General features: G+C 49.9%; 7 protein-coding genes and 2 non-coding genes across 9 annotated transcripts; 3 read left to right on the top strand and 6 right to left on the bottom strand.

Moving 5' to 3' along the window:
• Positions 1-203: 203 nt before the first annotated feature.
• TERG_02571 (uncharacterized protein) lies at positions 204-3,437 on the bottom strand. Its single transcript, XM_003237815.2, has 3 exons — positions 1,914-3,437; positions 1,538-1,827; positions 204-1,436 (listed from the first exon to the last, which is right to left on the bottom strand). Exons 1-3 carry the CDS (start codon positions 2,871-2,873, stop codon positions 629-631), a joined length of 2,058 nt encoding a protein of 685 aa, XP_003237863.1. The 5' UTR covers positions 2,874-3,437; the 3' UTR covers positions 204-628.
• Positions 3,438-4,010: 573 nt separating this feature from the next.
• Positions 4,011-4,084, top strand: TERG_10523. Its single transcript has one exon. It is a non-coding gene; the product is annotated as a tRNA-Ile (tRNA).
• Positions 4,085-4,228: 144 nt separating this feature from the next.
• Positions 4,229-4,302, bottom strand: TERG_10522. The gene has a single exon. It is a non-coding gene; the product is annotated as a tRNA-Ile (tRNA).
• An 868-nt stretch (positions 4,303-5,170) lies between these two features.
• Positions 5,171-8,293, top strand: TERG_02570 (uncharacterized protein; the record flags this gene model as incomplete). Its single annotated transcript, XM_003237813.1, has 1 exon — positions 5,171-8,293. The coding sequence occupies one exon, from the start codon at positions 5,171-5,173 to the stop codon at positions 8,291-8,293; it is 3,123 nt and encodes a 1,040-aa protein (XP_003237861.1).
• Positions 8,294-9,147: 854 nt separating this feature from the next.
• TERG_02569 (uncharacterized protein) lies at positions 9,148-11,967 on the bottom strand (the record flags this gene model as incomplete). Its single annotated transcript, XM_003237812.2, has 1 exon — positions 9,148-11,967. One exon carries the CDS (start codon positions 11,965-11,967, stop codon positions 9,148-9,150), a length of 2,820 nt encoding a protein of 939 aa, XP_003237860.2.
• A 1,169-nt stretch (positions 11,968-13,136) lies between these two features.
• Positions 13,137-14,768, top strand: TERG_02568 (uncharacterized protein; the record flags this gene model as incomplete). The annotated part of the gene is made up of 1 exon (XM_003237811.1): positions 13,137-14,768. The coding sequence occupies one exon, from the start codon at positions 13,137-13,139 to the stop codon at positions 14,766-14,768; it is 1,632 nt and encodes a 543-aa protein (XP_003237859.1).
• Positions 14,769-14,933: 165 nt separating this feature from the next.
• On the bottom strand, positions 14,934-15,911 carry TERG_02567 (uncharacterized protein; the record flags this gene model as incomplete). Its single annotated transcript, XM_003237810.1, has 1 exon — positions 14,934-15,911. The coding sequence occupies one exon, from the start codon at positions 15,909-15,911 to the stop codon at positions 14,934-14,936; it is 978 nt and encodes a 325-aa protein (XP_003237858.1).
• Positions 15,912-16,179: 268 nt separating this feature from the next.
• TERG_02566 (uncharacterized protein) lies at positions 16,180-16,944 on the bottom strand (the record flags this gene model as incomplete). The annotated part of the gene is made up of 1 exon (XM_003237809.1): positions 16,180-16,944. One exon carries the CDS (start codon positions 16,942-16,944, stop codon positions 16,180-16,182), a length of 765 nt encoding a protein of 254 aa, XP_003237857.1.
• Positions 16,945-17,484: 540 nt separating this feature from the next.
• Positions 17,485-18,816, bottom strand: TERG_02565 (uncharacterized protein; the record flags this gene model as incomplete). The annotated part of the gene is made up of 1 exon (XM_003237808.1): positions 17,485-18,816. The coding sequence occupies one exon, from the start codon at positions 18,814-18,816 to the stop codon at positions 17,485-17,487; it is 1,332 nt and encodes a 443-aa protein (XP_003237856.1).
• Between the last annotated feature and the right edge of the window lie 278 nt (positions 18,817-19,094).

Raw genomic sequence — 19,094 nt, 5'->3', positions numbered from 1 at the left:
GATTACCGGTCAAGTACGGAGTAGTTTATCGGTGAATCGGAGTGTGACCAGGACAATTGATAGGTAACCACGGTCCAAGCGGGCCCGATAAAATGATATCGACATATGTAAACACTATCTCGACGGAACGTTTTCCCTGGTTGACGTCGAGTTTGATAGCCTTAAGCGCGGCGCCAAGTTAAGCGACCTCGGCGATCCGGGTATTAGTCAGCCGGAACAACCTTATTTAGTTAATTCAACGATGGACACCCAAGTTACTTTCGCTCTGAAGGATCAAATTTCTCGTCTGAAGCTTTTGCGACCTTGTTTCTGCCTTCCTAGCCGAGGGATTCTTTTGCATAGCAATGTTCAGCGAGCGAATGATATATTCCTGCATGCTAAAATGGATATATTAACGTGTTCAAAATGATGTGTTAAATATACAGGAAAAAAGATAAATGAAAACAGAGATGAGTTCGTCGAAACCATCACTCGGGATATCCAAACGGAGAGCATAGCCAGGTGCATGTATATAAACGCGGCATATTCAAAGGCACCAAAGGGAAAAGGAGAAAAGAATAAAAAAATAATCCAGCCAAACAAACCAATAGTACTTTCTCGGGCATTAATCGTGATCTCGGGACATGGGTCAAGATACATCCTGTGTTACGGACGACGGAAGTGACAACACGGAATAATCGTAGGTCATGGATTTGTCAAATAAATCACCAACGTCGAAGATACCGTTGAAGTCGAAAGACAAGACATCGGGATAGGAAGCTGGAGGGGCATGAGGCATTATTACTCCATGTGAGGTAGTATTTGGTATCATTGCTGGTTGCTGGTCATGATGGTTATGAATGACGGGGTTTGGAGGAGCTGTGCTTGGTGCTTGTGTGGAGGCAACAGTAGGAGCAGAGGTAGGAGCAGTAGCAGCAACTGGAGGTGGTGGCGGAGGACTGGGTTGCACTGAGGGTGGTGTAGTGTCTAATGATCTGACGGCTGCTCTGTCTGAATTACTTATAGGGCTGATGTCTCTGTCGGTGAGCGACAAGATGTCACGGGCAATAGTAGCCATCTCGCGGTACGTCCGTTTCCCTAGAGGCCAGTACATGCTAAGGGTTTTAAGGGCGCCCATGTTCAAGCGGATACGCTCTCGTTCTATTTGCAGAGTCTTGTCACGGTAGAGGTGTTTGCAAGCCGAGAGGTGGGCGATTGTTGTGTTTGCAATCATGCAGATGACGAAGGGAGTATGTGATATTATGGTCGTTGGGAGGGTGAGGAGATCATTAAACTTATCCACAGCAAGCAGAACTTTGGACGTGTGTATTTGAACATCCTTGAGTGTTTTGTTTGGATTGTTGGCATCTGCGGGTGCCGGTGGGGCACATCTTGACACAGACTCGATAGGGCTGTAGGACAAACTTGATAGCTCACGATGCAGATCAACGATATATCTGTTTATTATTAGTAAAATAGGGCCTACAGTGATGTCATTGGACACAGCTGGATGTGCCAAAACAAAGAATAAAAATCATAAAAAAGAAAAACGACCTACGTATGGACCAGCATGTTTGCTTTAAATAGCTGTTCGTCAATTGTACCATCCTCCCGGGCAAGACATCGTTTTTTTGGAGGTATAAGCGAACACCATGCCCGCATGCATGTGTCTACGCGGGAGCATACGACACTGGGTGGGTCTGGGTTGTTTGGCCGGCGCCCAGATAAGGCTAGGTCCAGCCCACGAGTAAGACCAACGAGGTGCGCGAACGATGAAAAATCTTGGTCTTCATCATCTGCAAACTCACGCATATCGTACTCGTACAATGTTCTCGGCTTTGGAATGTCCTGCAGCCCAGTTAAAAAGAAAGGGTTAACATGTACTCTATATAATAAAGTCCACTATCGCCGCGAGCGTATGAGAATAAACATACCCCTTTTTCGTAAAGCTCTTCTTCACAGGGAAGAGCAGTGGTTGGCTGTATGTGGCTTGTTCTAAATGGGAAAGTGTGGGTACTTCCGGCAACATGTCCATCAATGACGTATAGCTGCCACCAGGTCCGCCTCCAGCTCTCTTCTAGTAACGGGTTATTTTCACCATACCGTTGCGCGAAGGAATCCAAATGCATCCCTAGGTCAAGGGCCATTCGAATTGTTTCATCGAGTAGCTTGAGGCCCCTCTCGATCTCATTACACCAATATACAGCCACAGAGTACAACAGCCAAGCCTGGACATGATAACCAGTCGGCTTTGCGCCGGAAGCTCTAAAGTCTGCAAAAGCTTGCAAGACTTCTGGCTCGAAGGCAGAGGAAGTGACCGAAGGAGTGAAGAGGGCACCGATGTACTGCATTGTCAGTAGCAATGGGCGCAGAGTAACTGGGTCCTGGGACAGCCGTATCTGAAAGGACCATCGTGGGAGGACACACGGGTGCGAGATGTGAAAGTACTTGTAGTACATGTTGAGCAGGTCTTCCATTTGCGCCTCCGAGTTGGTAGTTGGGCTGCTGCCACTGCTAGTATTTCCGCGGGTGGTCGTCACCATTGGAATGGATCTGGGTACTCCACAGTACGCATCATTGAAGATGTTTTCGTCTGGTACGGGAAGGGAGGCACAGTCTGGAGGCGGCGGCAAGACAGCAGCGTGCTGCATGGGAAGGTCTGCTGGCATAGGGGAGGGAGAAGAGGTCGGTCTGCGACGCCCGCCACGGCGGGACTTGAGATATGTGCACTGCTTCCCATCCGTTTGACAGCGAGAGCACCGAGGGGCCTTTGCATCACACTTTAGATGCCGCGATCGGCATTGGACACAGGCAAGCGAGACACGGATAAAGTGTCTTGTCGGCGCAAAGGAGGCCATTGACTCAGGGTGCTGAGACTCCACCGGAGTCACCATAGCGGGGAAGGAAGTGTCGTAGATAAGTGTGTTGGATATGGATCAAAGTACAAAGGACGAACGGTCAGAATAAGGCGAGGTTGCTTGGAGATATAGTAAAACGGTTCAAACGGGGGCGGAAGAGAAGCGCCTTGTCCCCCAGGAACCAGGACAAGACAACAGAGAGGGCTAGCCTTGGCCTGTGACGGAGAGCGACCCTTGTCTCCCTGCCACTCCTTGCGTCGTTGTCGTTGCTTATATCCGTATGTCTCTGACTGTCTCTGTGTTCTCTGCCTGTCTGCGTGCGCTGTTTGACTACTCTGGAACGCTTCCGTGGGAGTACCTCAGCCGGTTGCCACACGAGTAGAGTCGCGGGAGCAGCCGTGCATGGCGAGATGATGCAGCCTATCGGTCCTTGAGGAGCCCCGTTCTGCCGTCGGTCTCACTGGCTTGAGGCTGTCCGTCCGTCCGTCCGGCCGGCGTAACTTCTCGACCCTTCCGTATGTTCTTCTGCGTCCCTTCGCAGGCGGAAGATGATGATGGAGTCGACGCTGGATGTTGGCGAAGGTTCGTGCCTCTTTCCTTCACCTGCTTATGTAAGCCCACGAAAAGTGGCGCCCGCAACGATGACAAACGACGTCGCTTTTCCTCCCCTGCGAAAGTTACTTGCAGTCTCGAGGCGAGCGTTGGATAGGACAGATAAGACGGGCTGAGGTTTATATTCCCTTCAATAAAAACGTTCACCACCTGAGAGTATATAATAATGGGTTTGCTGGGATGACTACCTCCTTTTTTCACCCCTTTTCCTCTCTATCGACAACTGTGCCGTCGACACTCCAACAAGCGGGAAGCCCGCCAACTTTCCAGCGAGCCAACCAGCCAAGAGCGCGCTGTCTGGCCATCCCTGACATCGACGGTTGACCGCTCAGCCAAGGGCCGCCTGGTGATTGGCGGGGAGCAGCGGCAAGCAGGAATGGCATGCAGATCTTGATAGCTGGCCGTCTTTCGACTTAACTTGTCTCTGTGGTTGACTTGAAGATGTCGTGAGGTCAGTATAAAAGTTTCCCTTTTCTGATAGTAAACAAAAGGGGAAATGGGCAAGGGACAGCAAGCCCCCTGACTAAGACTAACCAAGGGTCTAAGGTCACCATGGAAACAGGTCGCATGGCTCAGTTGGTTAGCGCGTCGTACTAATAATGCGAAGGTCGAGAGTTCGACCCTCTCTGTGACCAGTTCTTTTTGTCTTTCTTTTTTTACTCGACGAGTCAACTGTTTATCTATATCACTGTACTGTCTTTTTAAAACATGGTGATATCCACCTTGCTGGTCTTGGATCGGCTGCGCTCTAACAAAAAAGATAGAGAAAAAAAAACAGATGGTCACAGAGAGGGTCGAACTCTCGACCTTCGCATTATTAGTACGACGCGCTAACCAACTGAGCCATGCGACCTTATCTGGTGATAAAGCCGAGCCGGCTCGGTTCCTTTGAAAGTGACGACGCCGTCCACCACTCAGGAGGCGCCATTTTCCTCAGGAACCGACACGTTGGACAGCCTGACAGCTGTAGAATGTCACCGAAAAAGCCACAGTTCCTCCCTCCTTCTCCGGCTCCCTCTTTTACTGGCTGGGCGCAGCGTGCCTCATGCGCCGCCGGTTCGGTGTGAGATTTTTTATGCAAGGGCAGTCACACTTACATAAGCCACTTGAGCCGCCGGAGAAACAAAGGGCCGTCGATTACCCTTTTCGGCGCCCATCAAAGAAGGACACCCGAAGACAACATCCTCACTTCGGCTTCTGCTTCTCCTCCTTCTCCTGTTTTATTTCCTTCATTTCTTTTACTTCTCACGTTCAAGCGGCGTCCATGATATCAAGACTGTGTGCCGGGTGAGGTTGGGGGCTCTCTGGTCTGGCCGCGTGGTGAAGCCGTTTCTCGGAGTTGCGTGTCTCTGGTTCGGTTGGCAACTAACTACTCACAAGACAGCCTTGTTTCTTGTCCTGCTCGCGCCTCAGTGGCCAGCCCTCGCTGCGACTCTCCAGCATTCAGGCGCTCTCTTAAGCCCTCTTCAGTGGACTCTAACTAGGGTTGAAACCCTTTTTCCAAGGAGGAATAAACCTCGCTTTCGTCTTCGTTGTTTTCTTTGTTCTATTCCCTGCATAGATATCAGGCCAAACAAGGGCACGAGGGCACAAGGAACTCTGAGAGGGAAAAAAAAAATTAATTAAATTAAAAATAAAAAACCCCTTCAACCGATGAGATGGGCTGCTGATAAAAACGATTTGGCCGTTTACTCACCAGCCTGGATATCCTAATGTTATCCATGGATCATTCACGGCCAAGGAGAGCTGCAATTCCCATTATAGACCCTTCCGGACGGCAGGTGAATGTTGCCGAGCAGCTCAGGGCCCCCAACTTCTCTCCATACAGACCTCAGTTTGGAGGCCATCCCGCCAACGGTGCCAGGGCCGTGCCATACCCAGCTCCAGTTTCGGCTCCAGTTCCGTCTCTAGCTCCCCCAACTCCAACGACGATTACCACTGGGCCTGCTCGTTTTCACGGTCCTCGGTCACAGGGATCCCTTTCATCATGGACACCACATCTATTTGCCCAGCCATACACCCCAGCCTACCTGCTGGCCATCAATCGTTCCCCGGCTGTGAGTAAATATACTGTACCCTTGAAGACTATAGACTTCAATGCATACCGCCAGCAATTTGCTGGCAGTCTTTTTCTTGAACCTGCCCCTTCCCATGCCATGCCCCCTATCAAGAGTGTCCCAGTGTCTGTGTCTCTCCACGTAACGAATTTGGTCCCGTCCAGCTACCTCTACTACTTCGACGAGTGTCTCTTGCTTGAGGCCTACCAACAGACTCTAGATCTAGCGCAGCTGTGCCTTTATAATGTTCCCATTGCCCTTGTTGACTTGCAACGCCGCATATTTGAGATCAGAGTCCCAGGGCTCAAGGATGATGTTCCAGCCATCGAGCTTGGAGACACAATCCTTGTCCGCCAGATTCTACATTCTCCAAACCAGATGACAAGGGGGGTGGAGTGGCTTGCAAGCAATCAACCTACTCTTACCGGTTCTATCGCCCCAGGTTTCAATGGCCAGCAGCTTCACGCAGTAGTAGTGGGTGTGTCCAGAACAAAGGAAGTAGTCAGGTTGCGAATTGACCATTTTGACATGACTGTCAACTCCGCATACTCATCCTGGCTTGCCAACATACTTTTCACTGTCCAGCCTAACCGTTATGTACCGCTTTGGGAGGCTCTTACAAGCATTGAGAACGGCTGGAACTGGCCACAGTCTTCTGACTATATTCCCGGAGGATGTTCGGGAAACCTTCAGGATGAGTCCAGCTGGTTCCGCCATATGCTCTTCCCGGAGCCGCATTATGGCTTCATGCAACATACTCTTCCCAAGGGCATCTTTGACCTCGAGTGGGTAGATCCAGATCTTAATTACGAACAAATGAAGGCCGTGGACTCCATAGTATCCAGAAACTATGGCAACGTTCCCTTCTTGATCTCTGGGGTCCCTGGTTCTGGCAAGACAAAAACAGTGGTGGAGTGTACCTTGCAGCTATTAAACTGCTCCTCAGATATCGAACCGCATATTCTACTCTGTGCGCCTTCTAACCCTGCCGCCGATACTCTAGCTACTCGTCTAGCCCCCCACTTGAAACCGGGCGAAATGTTCCGTCTGAACGGATGGGCAAGGACCTTTGCAGAGGTGCCAAGTGCACTCCTGCCATACACATACATCGATAACGACATGTTCTCTCTTCCCGGATTCAAAGCAATGATGGGATACAAGGTTGTCGTCACCACTTGCAGAGATGCAGACATGCTAGTCAAGGCTCGTCTAACCAATCGCGACCTAATGAAACTTGCATGCGAAACTGTAGCCGCAGTTTCGTCGAAGGTTTCTGTTAAGGCCGAGGACATGCTTCACTGGACCGCTCTACTGATCGATGAAGCGGCCCATGATACGGAACCGGCAATATGTATTCCGCTAACGGTAGTGGCCAGCCCACTGCCTATCCATGAGCCTACCAACAATAAATCAAGTCTACCACTGTTTGTCATGGCAGGAGATCACCACCAGCTAGGCCCTCGGATCCACAACTATGACACTTCTCTCTCCATCTCACTTTTTGAGCGACTCTTCTCCTGTCCTTTCTACGCAGATCATCCACTATCTCGCCGGAACGCAGGGCCATACAAGAAACTTGTGCAAGAGATGCTCCCTCTCCAACGTCCCGCATTTACCAACCTAACTCGTAACTATCGCTCACACCCTGCCATTCTACCCGTCCCTTCTGTCTTATTCTACAGTGACACCCTCATCCCCTGTGCTACCCTCGCTGATCCAAACGGCCCCGTTCCAACTTGGCCTGAGTGGAAGGACCCTCACCGCTGGCCAGTTCTGTTCAGCTGTAACTCCTCATTAGACAAAGTAGAAGAACTCCTCCACAGGTCCGCAGGGAATGGAGTATTCAACCCTGGAGAAGCCTATTTGGCTTTATATTACGTCAAGTCACTCCTTCATCACTCTGACCAACTCAGCAACGACGCCTCAAAATCACTCTCATCCCTGGCCATCCACCCCAAGGATATTGCCATCATAACCCCGTTTAGATCTCAAGTCGCGCACCTCAGACACGTGTTTCGCTCTCACAGTCTTCATTCGGTCAACATCGGTCCGCTAGAGGCATTCCAGGGTCTCGAAACCCGCTTCCTCATCATTTGCACAACTCGCACCCGGCCTGGCGAACAGTTTGTAAAGCAAGACCAAGCCCTTGGTTTGGGTTTAGTAGGCGAAAAGAAGCGGTTTAACGTTGCCCTGACCCGAGCCAAGGAGGGAGTCATCGTAATAGGAAATCCAAACGTCCTTGTTGATTCAGGCAAAGATGAAACATGGCGAGAGTTCCTAAGCTACTGCGCAAGAAATGGATGTTGGGCAACTGAAGATAGCCCTAAACTTGAAAGAAGCGGCCCTCTTCTCCAAGAGTATGAGGTTGGGTCTGCACAAGAAAACACAAACAAGAGCGCAAGGTGGTGGGCCAAGAAACTTGCCGGCGCCAACGTTAAAGCTGATAATGAAGATAATGACAGCAATAATGGCCAGGACAATGATACCCCTGATGCTGGTGATAATGATACAGGAGAAGATAATAACGATGATGACGATGACTCTACTAACAACACAAGTAATGCAGATATCAGACTCTCGGGGTATATCAGCAGGTTAGAAAGAGGCCTTCTTTACGAAGAAACGACCAAAAGCAATAGAAGGAAGGGGACCCAGGACCTTGAAAATACAACTTTCTTAGGCCAAAGTGGTGCCTTTCATGCCAGTGCGCCCGATGATTATGACTCCGCGATGTGGACGGCAGGTATTGCTGCCGAGGAAGTTCTCAGGGGTGCATTGGATATCTGATTTGGGCTGACTCGATTTTGACTTGAATTGGCTCCCTTGGGCTACTACCAATGCTCTGAACATACTGGTTTGCAATGATACATACAGTACTACATACAACCCTGCATTAGATGGAATTCTAGCTTGTTTCCTAGATGTGCAACGAGTGCTATTTACAATAGTATCTGGCCATCGAATGATGAAAAACTAAAAGTTTCAACGCGTCAGACACGCTATCTCCTGGTTACAAGCCCCGGGAAAGAGCGAGCAGGGAAGACTACACATCACGGAAATAAAAATAAACCTAGGAGGAAAATACAGCATGCACTCTTTAAGGTGGGGGGAGAAATTGAATAAGATCCGGAAAGTGGTGAAATTCTAATACATCCTCTCTAGAGCCATAGCTAGGGTCTTTTATAATAAGATGTCCGGAAACGAAGAAGCAACAAGCAAGCAGCAAAGGTGCCGGGTCAAGAAGAGCATACCACCCACCAAACCGCCCAACCTACCCTACCCTATGAATGCATCCGCGTCTGCACCGGTCCGATGATTGTAGTATTCCATAGTTAACCCGGCTATCCTTGAAACTCAAGGGAAACAACAACAAAACAAACATGCCAAAGAAATTGCCCATCCGCTCCAGATCCGATCGATATGCAAACTGCGTAAACAGAGAAACAACAAGCAGGTAAAAATGAGAACGTATAATAGAGTGATAATGGAAAATTAAAACGAAAAAAAAAATTAGAGAAGGGGGAGGAACAGGCTATAGTACTCAAATTATAACGGGGGAAAACGATGGAAATCGGAAAGCCATGAAATGAGGCCGTATAGTCGTGCATTCATCTCACGTTTCAATCGGGGCGGCATTAACGTTAATAATGACCAGCGTAGGATTGTCGTCCTTTCCTCACAAGTGCGCCAGAGCTCTTCCCAAGCCCAATGTCAATTCTTTTCATTTCCTCACTGAGTGCGTCTAGATCACCTCCCATACCACCATTGCTATAGGTGTCTGAGCCAGGATGAACAGGTACCTTAGCTGGGATAGGAGGGCCACTTTGTTGGTAGTAGTTGGAATGGGAAGGGGAATGAGAGTGAAGAGGACGTGTAGAAGGGCAAGGAGAAGGCGAACGCCGGTTTGCTTGAACTTGAACTTGAGCCTGGGCCTGGGCTGCCTGCCGCGCGCGATAGTGGGGAGGAGTCATAACATTTGCAGGAGAGGAATAGCTGGAGGAGAAGCTTTCCCGGTGAGGAAGTGGGCTGGTGCTCCCTTGACGAGATGAGGATGGACGGTCCATTGTGCTACTGGTAGCAGTGCTCTCATTGCTAGGACTGGATGATAAAGGAACATATGTGATACGTTTAGGAGGCCTTGCTGGCGTAGCACCGCTGCTTGACTGGTATGAGTTCCTGGAAGAACCGGATGAAGTGGCCGCCCGGTCTCGTGTTGTTGTTACTCGAGGACCAACAGTATTTGTGTGCGAGGTGTGCTTGAACCGAACTACTACTCCTGGCTTCTTAGATTTTCTCTCTGGCTCAGGTGCCCAGGTATCAAGGGGAAGATGGTCAGATGGATCAATGACTCGACCGTCATTGCCAATAATGGGTCCAAGAGCACGCAGTTTATCGACTTCGTGCTGACGAGCAGCTTCCATAGCTTCCTCCGGCGTTTCGTAAGGCGATGCAGGTTGTATTAGGGCTGAAGAGAGAGAAGCATTGGGATTAAGCGTGTCGTATGAGTCTGGTCCGAACGGCACCCCCTGAAGGGAGTCTGGGTTAGCAACCGGGGGTGGCTGTGGGCTCAAAGATTTGCGGGCGGGAACTTGTCGAGGGTCAGGCGAGACGGATTTGCGCTCTGGTATAGGTGAGGGAGAAGCACGATTTGGCGTTTGCTGAGGCGGAACATAGCTCTGTCGTCGGGCAACTCTGTTGTCTGCTGTCGTTTGAGTCGGAGGGTCGTTGATATGGCTTAAGTGCATAGAGATATCGCTCCAGCGTCGGGCAACAATAAGATCCGAGCTTGGATTTTGTTGCTCAACGCCGGCAATGAGAGAGGATGGGATCGATTCACCGCAAGAGGTGGTTGGTCGTTCTGAAACTAGTACCGACTCCTGGGGTTGAGCAATGGAATGATATGATGGTGTTGGAGAGGTGGAATAGGTCTGCTCATTTGGAATCGGCGAAGTACTGTACCTTCTGTTGGCGGCGGCGTGAGGAGAATAAGCAACATATTCTTGATGCATTTCCCCAGTTGATCTATGAGGATTTCTAGAGTCGCCGAGACTGAGCGGTTGTGGAGCTGGGATTGATTGAGAGCGATGTGCTAATTGGAGATCCATAACTTGAGTTGGTCCCAGCTGTGCTGGACTCGGTTGCCTTCCAAGCCCATCACGGTGGATTGGGGGTGGCGGTGGAAGGTCATGCTCCTCATCTGCTTCATGAACTTGTGGCTGCATATGGCCATAACCATGGCCGGTATAGCCGTGACTGTTAACAGGATGATACTCCAGCTGTCTCATGGAGTTTCTCAATGGACTCTCCTGAAACACATCATTCCTAGGTAATGAAGAGCTGTAGTGATGGTGACCACCAGAGTGGTTGGAGGGGCTTTGTGTGAGCTGTAGCTGGTGAGGCTCAGGAGAAGGACGATGATGGCTATATCCGTCCGGAGTACCATGTGTAGATCCCCTGGAAACTGGGAGATGAGAATGCTGACTACTTGGTCGAGGGTCCGAGCCAACCGATTGACGAACAGCCTTCCTTGGCGGTGTCTCGTATGGGCCTCTGTGGTGACTCGTAGCAACAACGGCCTGGGAGTAATGGCCATCTATATGCTGACCATGCTGGCTCTGGTGAGACTCTGGACGCTCAGGTTCACGGTAATAGTCGGCATGTAGGTTGCCATACGAATGGTTACTTGATGCTGACACAGAAGGAGCTGGAGCTGGAGCCTGATGCTGCACAGGCGGGTGGGAAACTTCTGGCTGGGAGTACGCATTCTCATAATCACCATGGTAGTGTTGCTGAGGCTGATGAGGATGATTGTGATGATAAGCAGCTTGAGGTTGCGTAGGGGCAGGTTCCTCCCATTGCCGATGAAGGTCATCCGGCGTCTCATAATGTCGAGCAGCGCTGGGGACGACGGCGTGCTGTACTGGCACAGGCTGGGCCTGGCTCGCATGGGGTATGTTGCTAGGTATCTGTTGAGACCTAATGGGGGCACTGTGGTCAGGCTGTGCTGGATGACCTGGCTGAATCGCTGGTTTAGGCGACTGATGGGACGGTGAGGGGGCCGAGCCGGCGGAATCAACTGGCAATGGTCTCCGCCTGGGCCCTTTTGTCCTCCTAGAGCTAGGCTGAGGCTTCTGTGGGGCCGCTATGCCCTTGCGCTCAGCTTTCTCAGCAGCAGCAGCCTCCTTTCTTCGCTCAATGACTGCTTCGTCCTTGGGCCGAGTGTCGTAGTACGTCAGCTCCATTCTCAATTCGCCCGCATATTTTCCCTTGCACTGCAAATTGTGCCACAGGTCGTTCTGCCCGCCACCGGGTACGATAACGTTCTTGAGATCCACCCAGGTTTCTCCAATAAGGTCTGTCTTTTTGTCATCATTGAAGACAGAGAGCTTCAGCTGGTAATAATCGGGTGAGGAGTGAACGGTGAATCGCAGTTCTTGGTCCCTATACCGTGCGATTAGCATCTATACAAGAAAATGCAGCTTTCCGCTCTGTAGTCGAGAGTGGGCTATGGCTTCAACACATACCATTTGGGTGTCTGCCCGCCTCTCATATCCGTCTCTGTCTTTTTCGCCTCTTTCCCCAGCCGCGCAGCACAGTAGGGATTCTGCTTCCCCATCGTCTTCCTGTTCGGTAGGTTCTTCGCGCGGTCGATAACGGCGACCAGCGTGCCAATTTCGGGCCCGTCAATCGACATGTCGGCGTATATCCCCGCGGTATGCTGGCCCAGGGCCAATTTCGTTGCAGTTGTTAACATGCTGGGTGGAGTTGAATGTGGTCGGTTAAAAACGAGGGCTATGACATGGTCAGCAGATCATCCCCTCCCAGAAGGCAAAACAACAACAAAAAAAAAACAAGGAAGAGGGAGTTTGCCAGAGGCAGAAACGTTCAGTAACAAGGAACATAATATAATAACGGCAGAGGAAGAGCATAGCCTGGTTAGGGTACGCAAGAATATCAATGGACAAGGGTCGGCTAGGTGACGTACCACAACAGCTTCCTTGCCTAGGGCATTATCTAGCAGCATATATAGATTGGATGGCTCCAGAGTATAACTGTACCGCCAGCTAGGAACAAGATGCACGGCAGATAAGCAAAAGAAAGACAAAAAGAGTGAAGAATAGCCTGTATCCAACCAGAGAGAGTGTGTATAAGTTGGTAGAGAAGAAGAGCAGACGTTGTTTTCTTCCGCTTTCGTCCTTTTCTTGCTTTTTGGCCTGCAAGAAAAAGCAAACTTTTGGGCGATTCACAAGATGACTAAGCTAAAGTTTAAAAAAGATGGTGGCTGGTGGAAGGCGCGACCAATCAGGCTCTTTCCCCTTTTGGGTGGCTGGGACGGATCACGTGTAAGACCCACTTCAGCCCTACGGTCACGTTATTGCTTAATAAGAGACTTACGGGTAAAAATAGCCCCGGATTCCGATATTAAAAAATCATTTTTTTCCGAAAAGAGTAAAACCGCAAAAGAAGGTGGAAGACCGGTGGAGGACAGGAAGAAACTAGACGAGAAGCGAGCGGAAGCAAGCAAATAAAAGCCGAAGACCAGAAGCTCAGAACATGGAGGAATAGGTTTCTACACCCATATCCGATATACTGCTTCTCAATTGAGCTATACACGGCTTTATTCGCTGCAATGGCTGCGCCAGTCCTACCCCTGCCGCAGGTGAAGCTACCCACCACTCCCACCACTCGACTCACTCCGGAGCAGCTATACTGGCGATCTTTCAAGTCCCTTCTGCTTCTGTCATCTCCCTCCAACACGCCGATAACACATATATCTCAGCCACTTGCGCCCACGTCCTCGTCATCGGCCGCCGCTATCCAACCGCCAGATATTTTCACTGTAACAACGGGTGCGCGGGTGCAGATCTACTCCATCAGAACAAGAAAACTGCTCAAAACTATTACTCGGTTCGATGATAACACACGATGCTCAGACGTACGGTTTGATGGCCGGGTCCTTGTCGCTGGAGACGAGACTGGAGCCGTCCAGGTTTTCGATATCAATTCCCGGTCGATATTGCGGACATGGAAGGAACATAAGCAACCAACATGGGTAGCGAAGTTTTCGCCGTCCTCTGCTACGGATTTATTGACCGCCAGTGATGACCGGACTGTTCGACTATGGGATCTCCCTAGTGAAACGAGCGTTAGGAGCTTTGCGGGACATTCAGATTATGTCCGAAGCGGCACATTCATGCCCGGCGCCCAGTCATCGAACTTGGTAATTTCCGGCAGCTATGACCAGACGGTTAGGCTATGGGATACCCGAGCAGAAGGCCGGGCAGTGATGACGTTTAAGATGCCTGCGCCGATAGAGAGCGTGCTGCCTATGCCTCTCGGTACGACGGTCCTTACCTCTGCAGACAATCAGATTGCTGTCCTGGACGTAGTGGCTGGGAAGCCATTACACATGATCAGCAGCCATCAGAAGACAGTTACTTGCTTGTCAGTGGCCTCACAGGGAAGTAGAGTTGTCAGCGGTTCCCTCGACGGCCACATGAAGGTCTTTGAGACAACTGGCTGGAACGTTGTTGGTGGAACTAAATATCCATCTCCCATTCTCTCCCTGGGAGTAATCAGCTCTGGCCCTCAGAGAGAGGATAAACATATCGCAGTAGGCATGCAATCCGGTGTCCTTTCAATCCGCACCCGACTGTCTGGGGAACAAAAAGCTCGTGAACGGGAGCGAGAACGAGAGATGAAAGCATTACTCGAAGGGAAACTAGAAGAGCATGACCGCGAAGTGGCAAAGAAGAACAGGCTAAAGGGTAAAGGTCAAGGTTGGGAGAAACGGCTGCGTGGTATGGACTTTGCTGGTGATGGAATTGATATCGTCATCGATCCAGATCAAGGGGGAAAGAAAAAGCGCAAGCGGGAGAGTGCATGGGAGAACGATCTACGGAAGGGCAGGTATAGCAGCTCGCTAGACAAGGTCCTTGAGGGAGGAGATAAGATCACCATTATCACTCTACTCACTGCCCTTCGGCATCGTTCTGCATTACGGACTGCTCTGTCTAATCGAGACGAAACGTCGTTACAACCTATACTGAAATGGGTATACAAAGCCATCCCCGACCCACGGCTTGTTGACTTAACCGTTGAAGTTTCCATGAATATTCTGGATATCTACTCCGGAAATCTTGGCCAGTCAGTGCATATTGATAACATGGTACGTAAGCTGCATCGGCGAGTCCAGGAGGAGGTTGATCGGGCTCAACAAGCGTGGCAGACACGGGGGATGCTAGATATGCTGAAAGTATGACCCTTTCAATCCTCATTCCGCCTTGCGAGTCAATATTCATATCTTGGTTTTATACATTGGTGATACACCCTGGCTGTTTGGCGTTGCATTATGATATTGTTATTCATGTAAGGAGTTTGTTGATAAGATTAAGGGGTACAAAAGTTCTTAACTAGTGCTCAGCCTTTAATGGTTTCCAAATAGCGTTGTAAAACCCCCGGGCGGGGGCTGAAGCCAATTTCTCTTATCATACTTCCATCCTTCAGCCCCCTCTATGACGTGGAAAGCATACGCAAACCTTGACTTGTCACTTGGGTTATTCTCACTCTTATGCAGAACGTTCCCATGAATCAATACGAGAGAACCAGCCTTGATCTCCACGAGTTCATAATCCGACGCATCAGGTACATAATCTTCCTTTCCTTTACTCTCCTCATCAATGGCAGCTGGCAAGTTCGGTCCATCCCACGCCACAAACTCAGTCCCTCCGGCATCCTGGGAATCCGCATTTGACCTCACAAATCTTCTCCTAATCCTGCCTGTCTTATGACTACCCTTCCAGAATCCAAGAGTTCCATTCTCCATGTTAGCATCTTGCAGCGCAATCCACCATCCAACAGCAGATGGTGGATCCGTGTATAAGAATTCTGAATCCTTGTGGCTGGGTACCGGAGAGCCAATACCTGGCTGCTTGCAAATGACCATGCTCTGGAGCACTCGAGGGTCACGGAAACCCAAATCCTTGGCTATTGCTGCATTCCGAGCTCCCACCGGGCCGGTATGAGTTGCATCTGAGAAAGGCTTGGACAGAGAATGTATCGAGTGTCCTATCTTGTTTACCGAAAGATTTTTAGGTTGTAGCAGCTTCGACGGGTCAGAGGGACTGAATGCGCCGGGCTCGAAAAAGAACCGAATCTTGTCGTTGGATGTAAGGAAGTATTCATCTCCAACATGCTGAGATTTTGACGAGGGGTCATCTCCTGTGGTAAAGCGGGTGAGAGGATGGGTATTGATGTCAAAGTTCTCTAGTAGTTCATTTGTAGTATCGAGCAGGGAGCTGACTTGGTCTTTGGACAGGAAGTCGGGGATCACAAGAAAGCCATTATCTTGAAAAAAAGTGGCCTGTTCGGCCGTCAAGCCGGGAACACCAACTGTATTAGCCATGTTTGTCTCCTTTGCACCCTGTATTGAAGCTGAAACGAATATTTGACTGGATCTCGAGACATTTATGCAATTTGATCACTTCTGGCCGAGGCTCAATAAATGCGGGGGACTCCGGCGCTATTCCAAAAGTGGAAAAAAGTAAACATGTAATTGATGACTAGGCGGAGTAAGTCCGATACAGAGTAAAGTAACGCCTCAAATGTATGCGAAATGAACGAGATACGAAAACAGCAGGGATAGTGAAAGAATGAAGAGAATAACGGCCATTTCAACCTCCGATAGCGTCAAGGATGCCCTCAACAGCATCTCCATCACTGTCCGCCTTCCTTTCAGCCTCAATAATTCCAATACCAGTGACAACAATCATATCGAGATGCTGGTCAATTTGACTTGGTGGCAGTAACACAATGATTTCTTCATTGTCCTTGTCGTACTTTGCAATCACGTTACGTTTCTCATCCACTAGCTTCTGCTTGCTGCTGAATAAACCATCTTCCTTCCACTGTAGCTTTCCCATGCTACGAGTATGAAATTTGCGCCCGGAGGCGAGGGGATCAGGGCGTTTCATTGATGTATCAAATCCATTAATTGAGACGTCTACTTTGGAAGAAAGGTCGTGGAATGTGATTGTACCGACGATTTGACTCGGTGGAGGTTGGTAGTTGTTAAAACTTTGAAAGTAGGATTGGTTCTGCGGCTGAGGTGGTGGATGATAAGGGTGATTGTAGGGTTGACTGTATGGCAGATTATATGTTTGACCGTATGGTTGGGGATATGGCTGGTTATATGGCTGGTTAAAATGCGACGGTGGTGGGAAGCCATACGGTGGCGGCGGCTGGATTTGCATGGGAGGCGGAGGCGGCGACTGGCCGTTAAACGGCACGCTGTGTTTGATCACTTTGGCATGGGGCTTCGACTTTTTATTTATCTCGGCCGTGTACATAGGGATAGGGTTATCGCCGCAGGTAATCCTATATGTCCGGGCCTTCTTGTCCTTCCTCGAGTCGACTTTCAAGTGAACTCCGTCGACCATGGCGAGGTATGTGTATAGAGTTGGGTATAATGAGGGTGTGAAGATCAAGCAGAGACTGGTATACTATTAATGCGATAGTTGCAGTATAATAGTATGGGCAGTGGAAGAGATAGTAGTAGATTGTTGGAAGAAATCCAGCAACCGGGAGTCTCGACCAGCCATTTATATACAGCGGCCCGACGGCTGATCTTCGGTGCAGCGCCAGCTGAACATACCCTGCTTGCGCCCCACCAACATCAAAATCGGTATCATCAGCCGCCCAAAGCCAAAGAAACCCATAAAAATCTACCAAATCATCGACTCCTTCGTTGCATCAAAAGGCGCTTGGAATAGGGGAAGTCTTGGCGAAATCTCCAATAAATGGCCTAAACAGGTCTAGTGCGATATCTTTGGCTGGAAAGGGAAAAGCGCGCGTTTAATGCTCAGCCTCGCGGATGTTTCAACTTTGTGTGTTCATATCAATATCCAGGCCTTTCTGACGTATAGGCACAGATGTTGGGTAGCGGTTGAATTCGAGATATACCCACTTGGATTACATGTTCAGCTGTCGGTTGGCAGTCTGATTCTGCCACGGGAGAATCTAGACCGCAGCCGGTCGACGAGAGCTGGGATCCCATATGTCCAGTGGCATAGCATACCAGCTACAAAGCCTAGGCCATCATTCTTAAACGCGACCAGCACTCCGACGGTAACAATCATCACAGTCCATCTCTTCTTCCGTTCATCAGTGTCTAGGGAGGCTCCAGAGATAGGTCCAGTCAGAATTCCTCTGTCTTCTTGCGAGCGCAGGTCCCAGGCTGAAGACGTGTTCAGCGACTCGCCCACACTGGCTAGCTCAAGCCCTGCTGCAATCACCATCACACTCAATAGTGAGACGGGGAATTTCGCCAGTAGGTCGACAATGGTGTTGCCAAACAGCAAACCGATCACTACCTTAGCAAACCCGAGAAAAATGATACTGGCCCCGGATCGAGCTCCAAATCGATATTGGGCTGCAAGACCACCAGATCCATGACATACTGGCATGGAGCCAAACCAGATGCCAATTAGGTTCATGGCAGATACGCTTAGTCCAATTTCTGTGACCGTTGGAGTCTGAATATCTGGTAGCAGGTCTGCTGCAAGATGCACCACAGCAATGACAGAGTTTAGTGTTGTAAGCGGTACCTGACCAACTCCAGCGTCAAGGATACCAGTATTCCAATCCAGTAGACTCGGTATAGTAAGCCACGGCCTCCAGAAACGGAAACCAGGTAGGATACCGTCTTCCGACACAGCCAGCCGTATAATGGCAAACACCAGCCCCAAAATAAAAACACTTAGTCCATAGGGAATGCGTCGGTAGACATTAGTTATAACCAGGCCAACAAAGGCAGCAATCATCCAGATATAATTGTCCGCCCAGGATGGTTGAATCCACGACATTGAGCCCTTCAACGTAGCACCGGCAGATACAACGAGCGATAAGCCGGCTCCAACTTGTATCCCCTTGACAACTGGTATAGGTACTACCCCAGAAAACCAGCGCAAAGCTCCCGTCACACTAAAGAGTAAGATGCAGATAGCCACAAACAGTCCAGCTGCAGCAACCTGGCCAGCAGTGTATTTCCCCGCAATCGCCACAGCTGCGATGGCCTTCATCGGCTGGACGGGCAGCGGAATACCAAAAAATAGGCCCGTAAGGATATTCCATATTCCAGAAAATACTAATGTACTCGGTAGCGAGATTGAGTTGTTTATTGTCAATGCGATCAGGATGGGTAGAAAGGTTCCGAGATCCCCGACCGCTCCAGATATCTCTGCAAGCGGACGTTCCCGGAACGTCTGCCAGTTCTGGTTTGTAAAGTGCCGGATGCGCATCCTACTCCACATTTCTCCTCGAGGTCTGGGCGAGTTGAATGGTAGGGCCAAGTGCGGTCCGCAGTATTGAAGGCAAAGCAGAGCTAGAGGTCTGGAATAACTGGAAGAAATACAATATCGGTCTTGTCGTTTTCAGCGACGCGTGTCATTCACGGGGCCTAACGTATCCAGGGCGGCTGGACCTTGCGTGGACGCTTGAATGATAAGAGTTCGCGAGGGCCGTTTGCTTGTTATTACCTCGGTAAGGTGTTAGTACAAGTGAAAACACAGAAAAAATGAACAGTATACAG

Source organism: Trichophyton rubrum (assembly GCF_000151425.1).
Source record: "Trichophyton rubrum CBS 118892 genomic scaffold supercont2.2, whole genome shotgun sequence".
In the NCBI taxonomy this organism is placed as follows: Eukaryota; Fungi; Ascomycota; class Eurotiomycetes; order Onygenales; family Arthrodermataceae; genus Trichophyton; species Trichophyton rubrum.
Note: the sequence above shows the minus strand (reverse complement) of the source record. Positions and strands in the feature narration are given on the sequence as shown.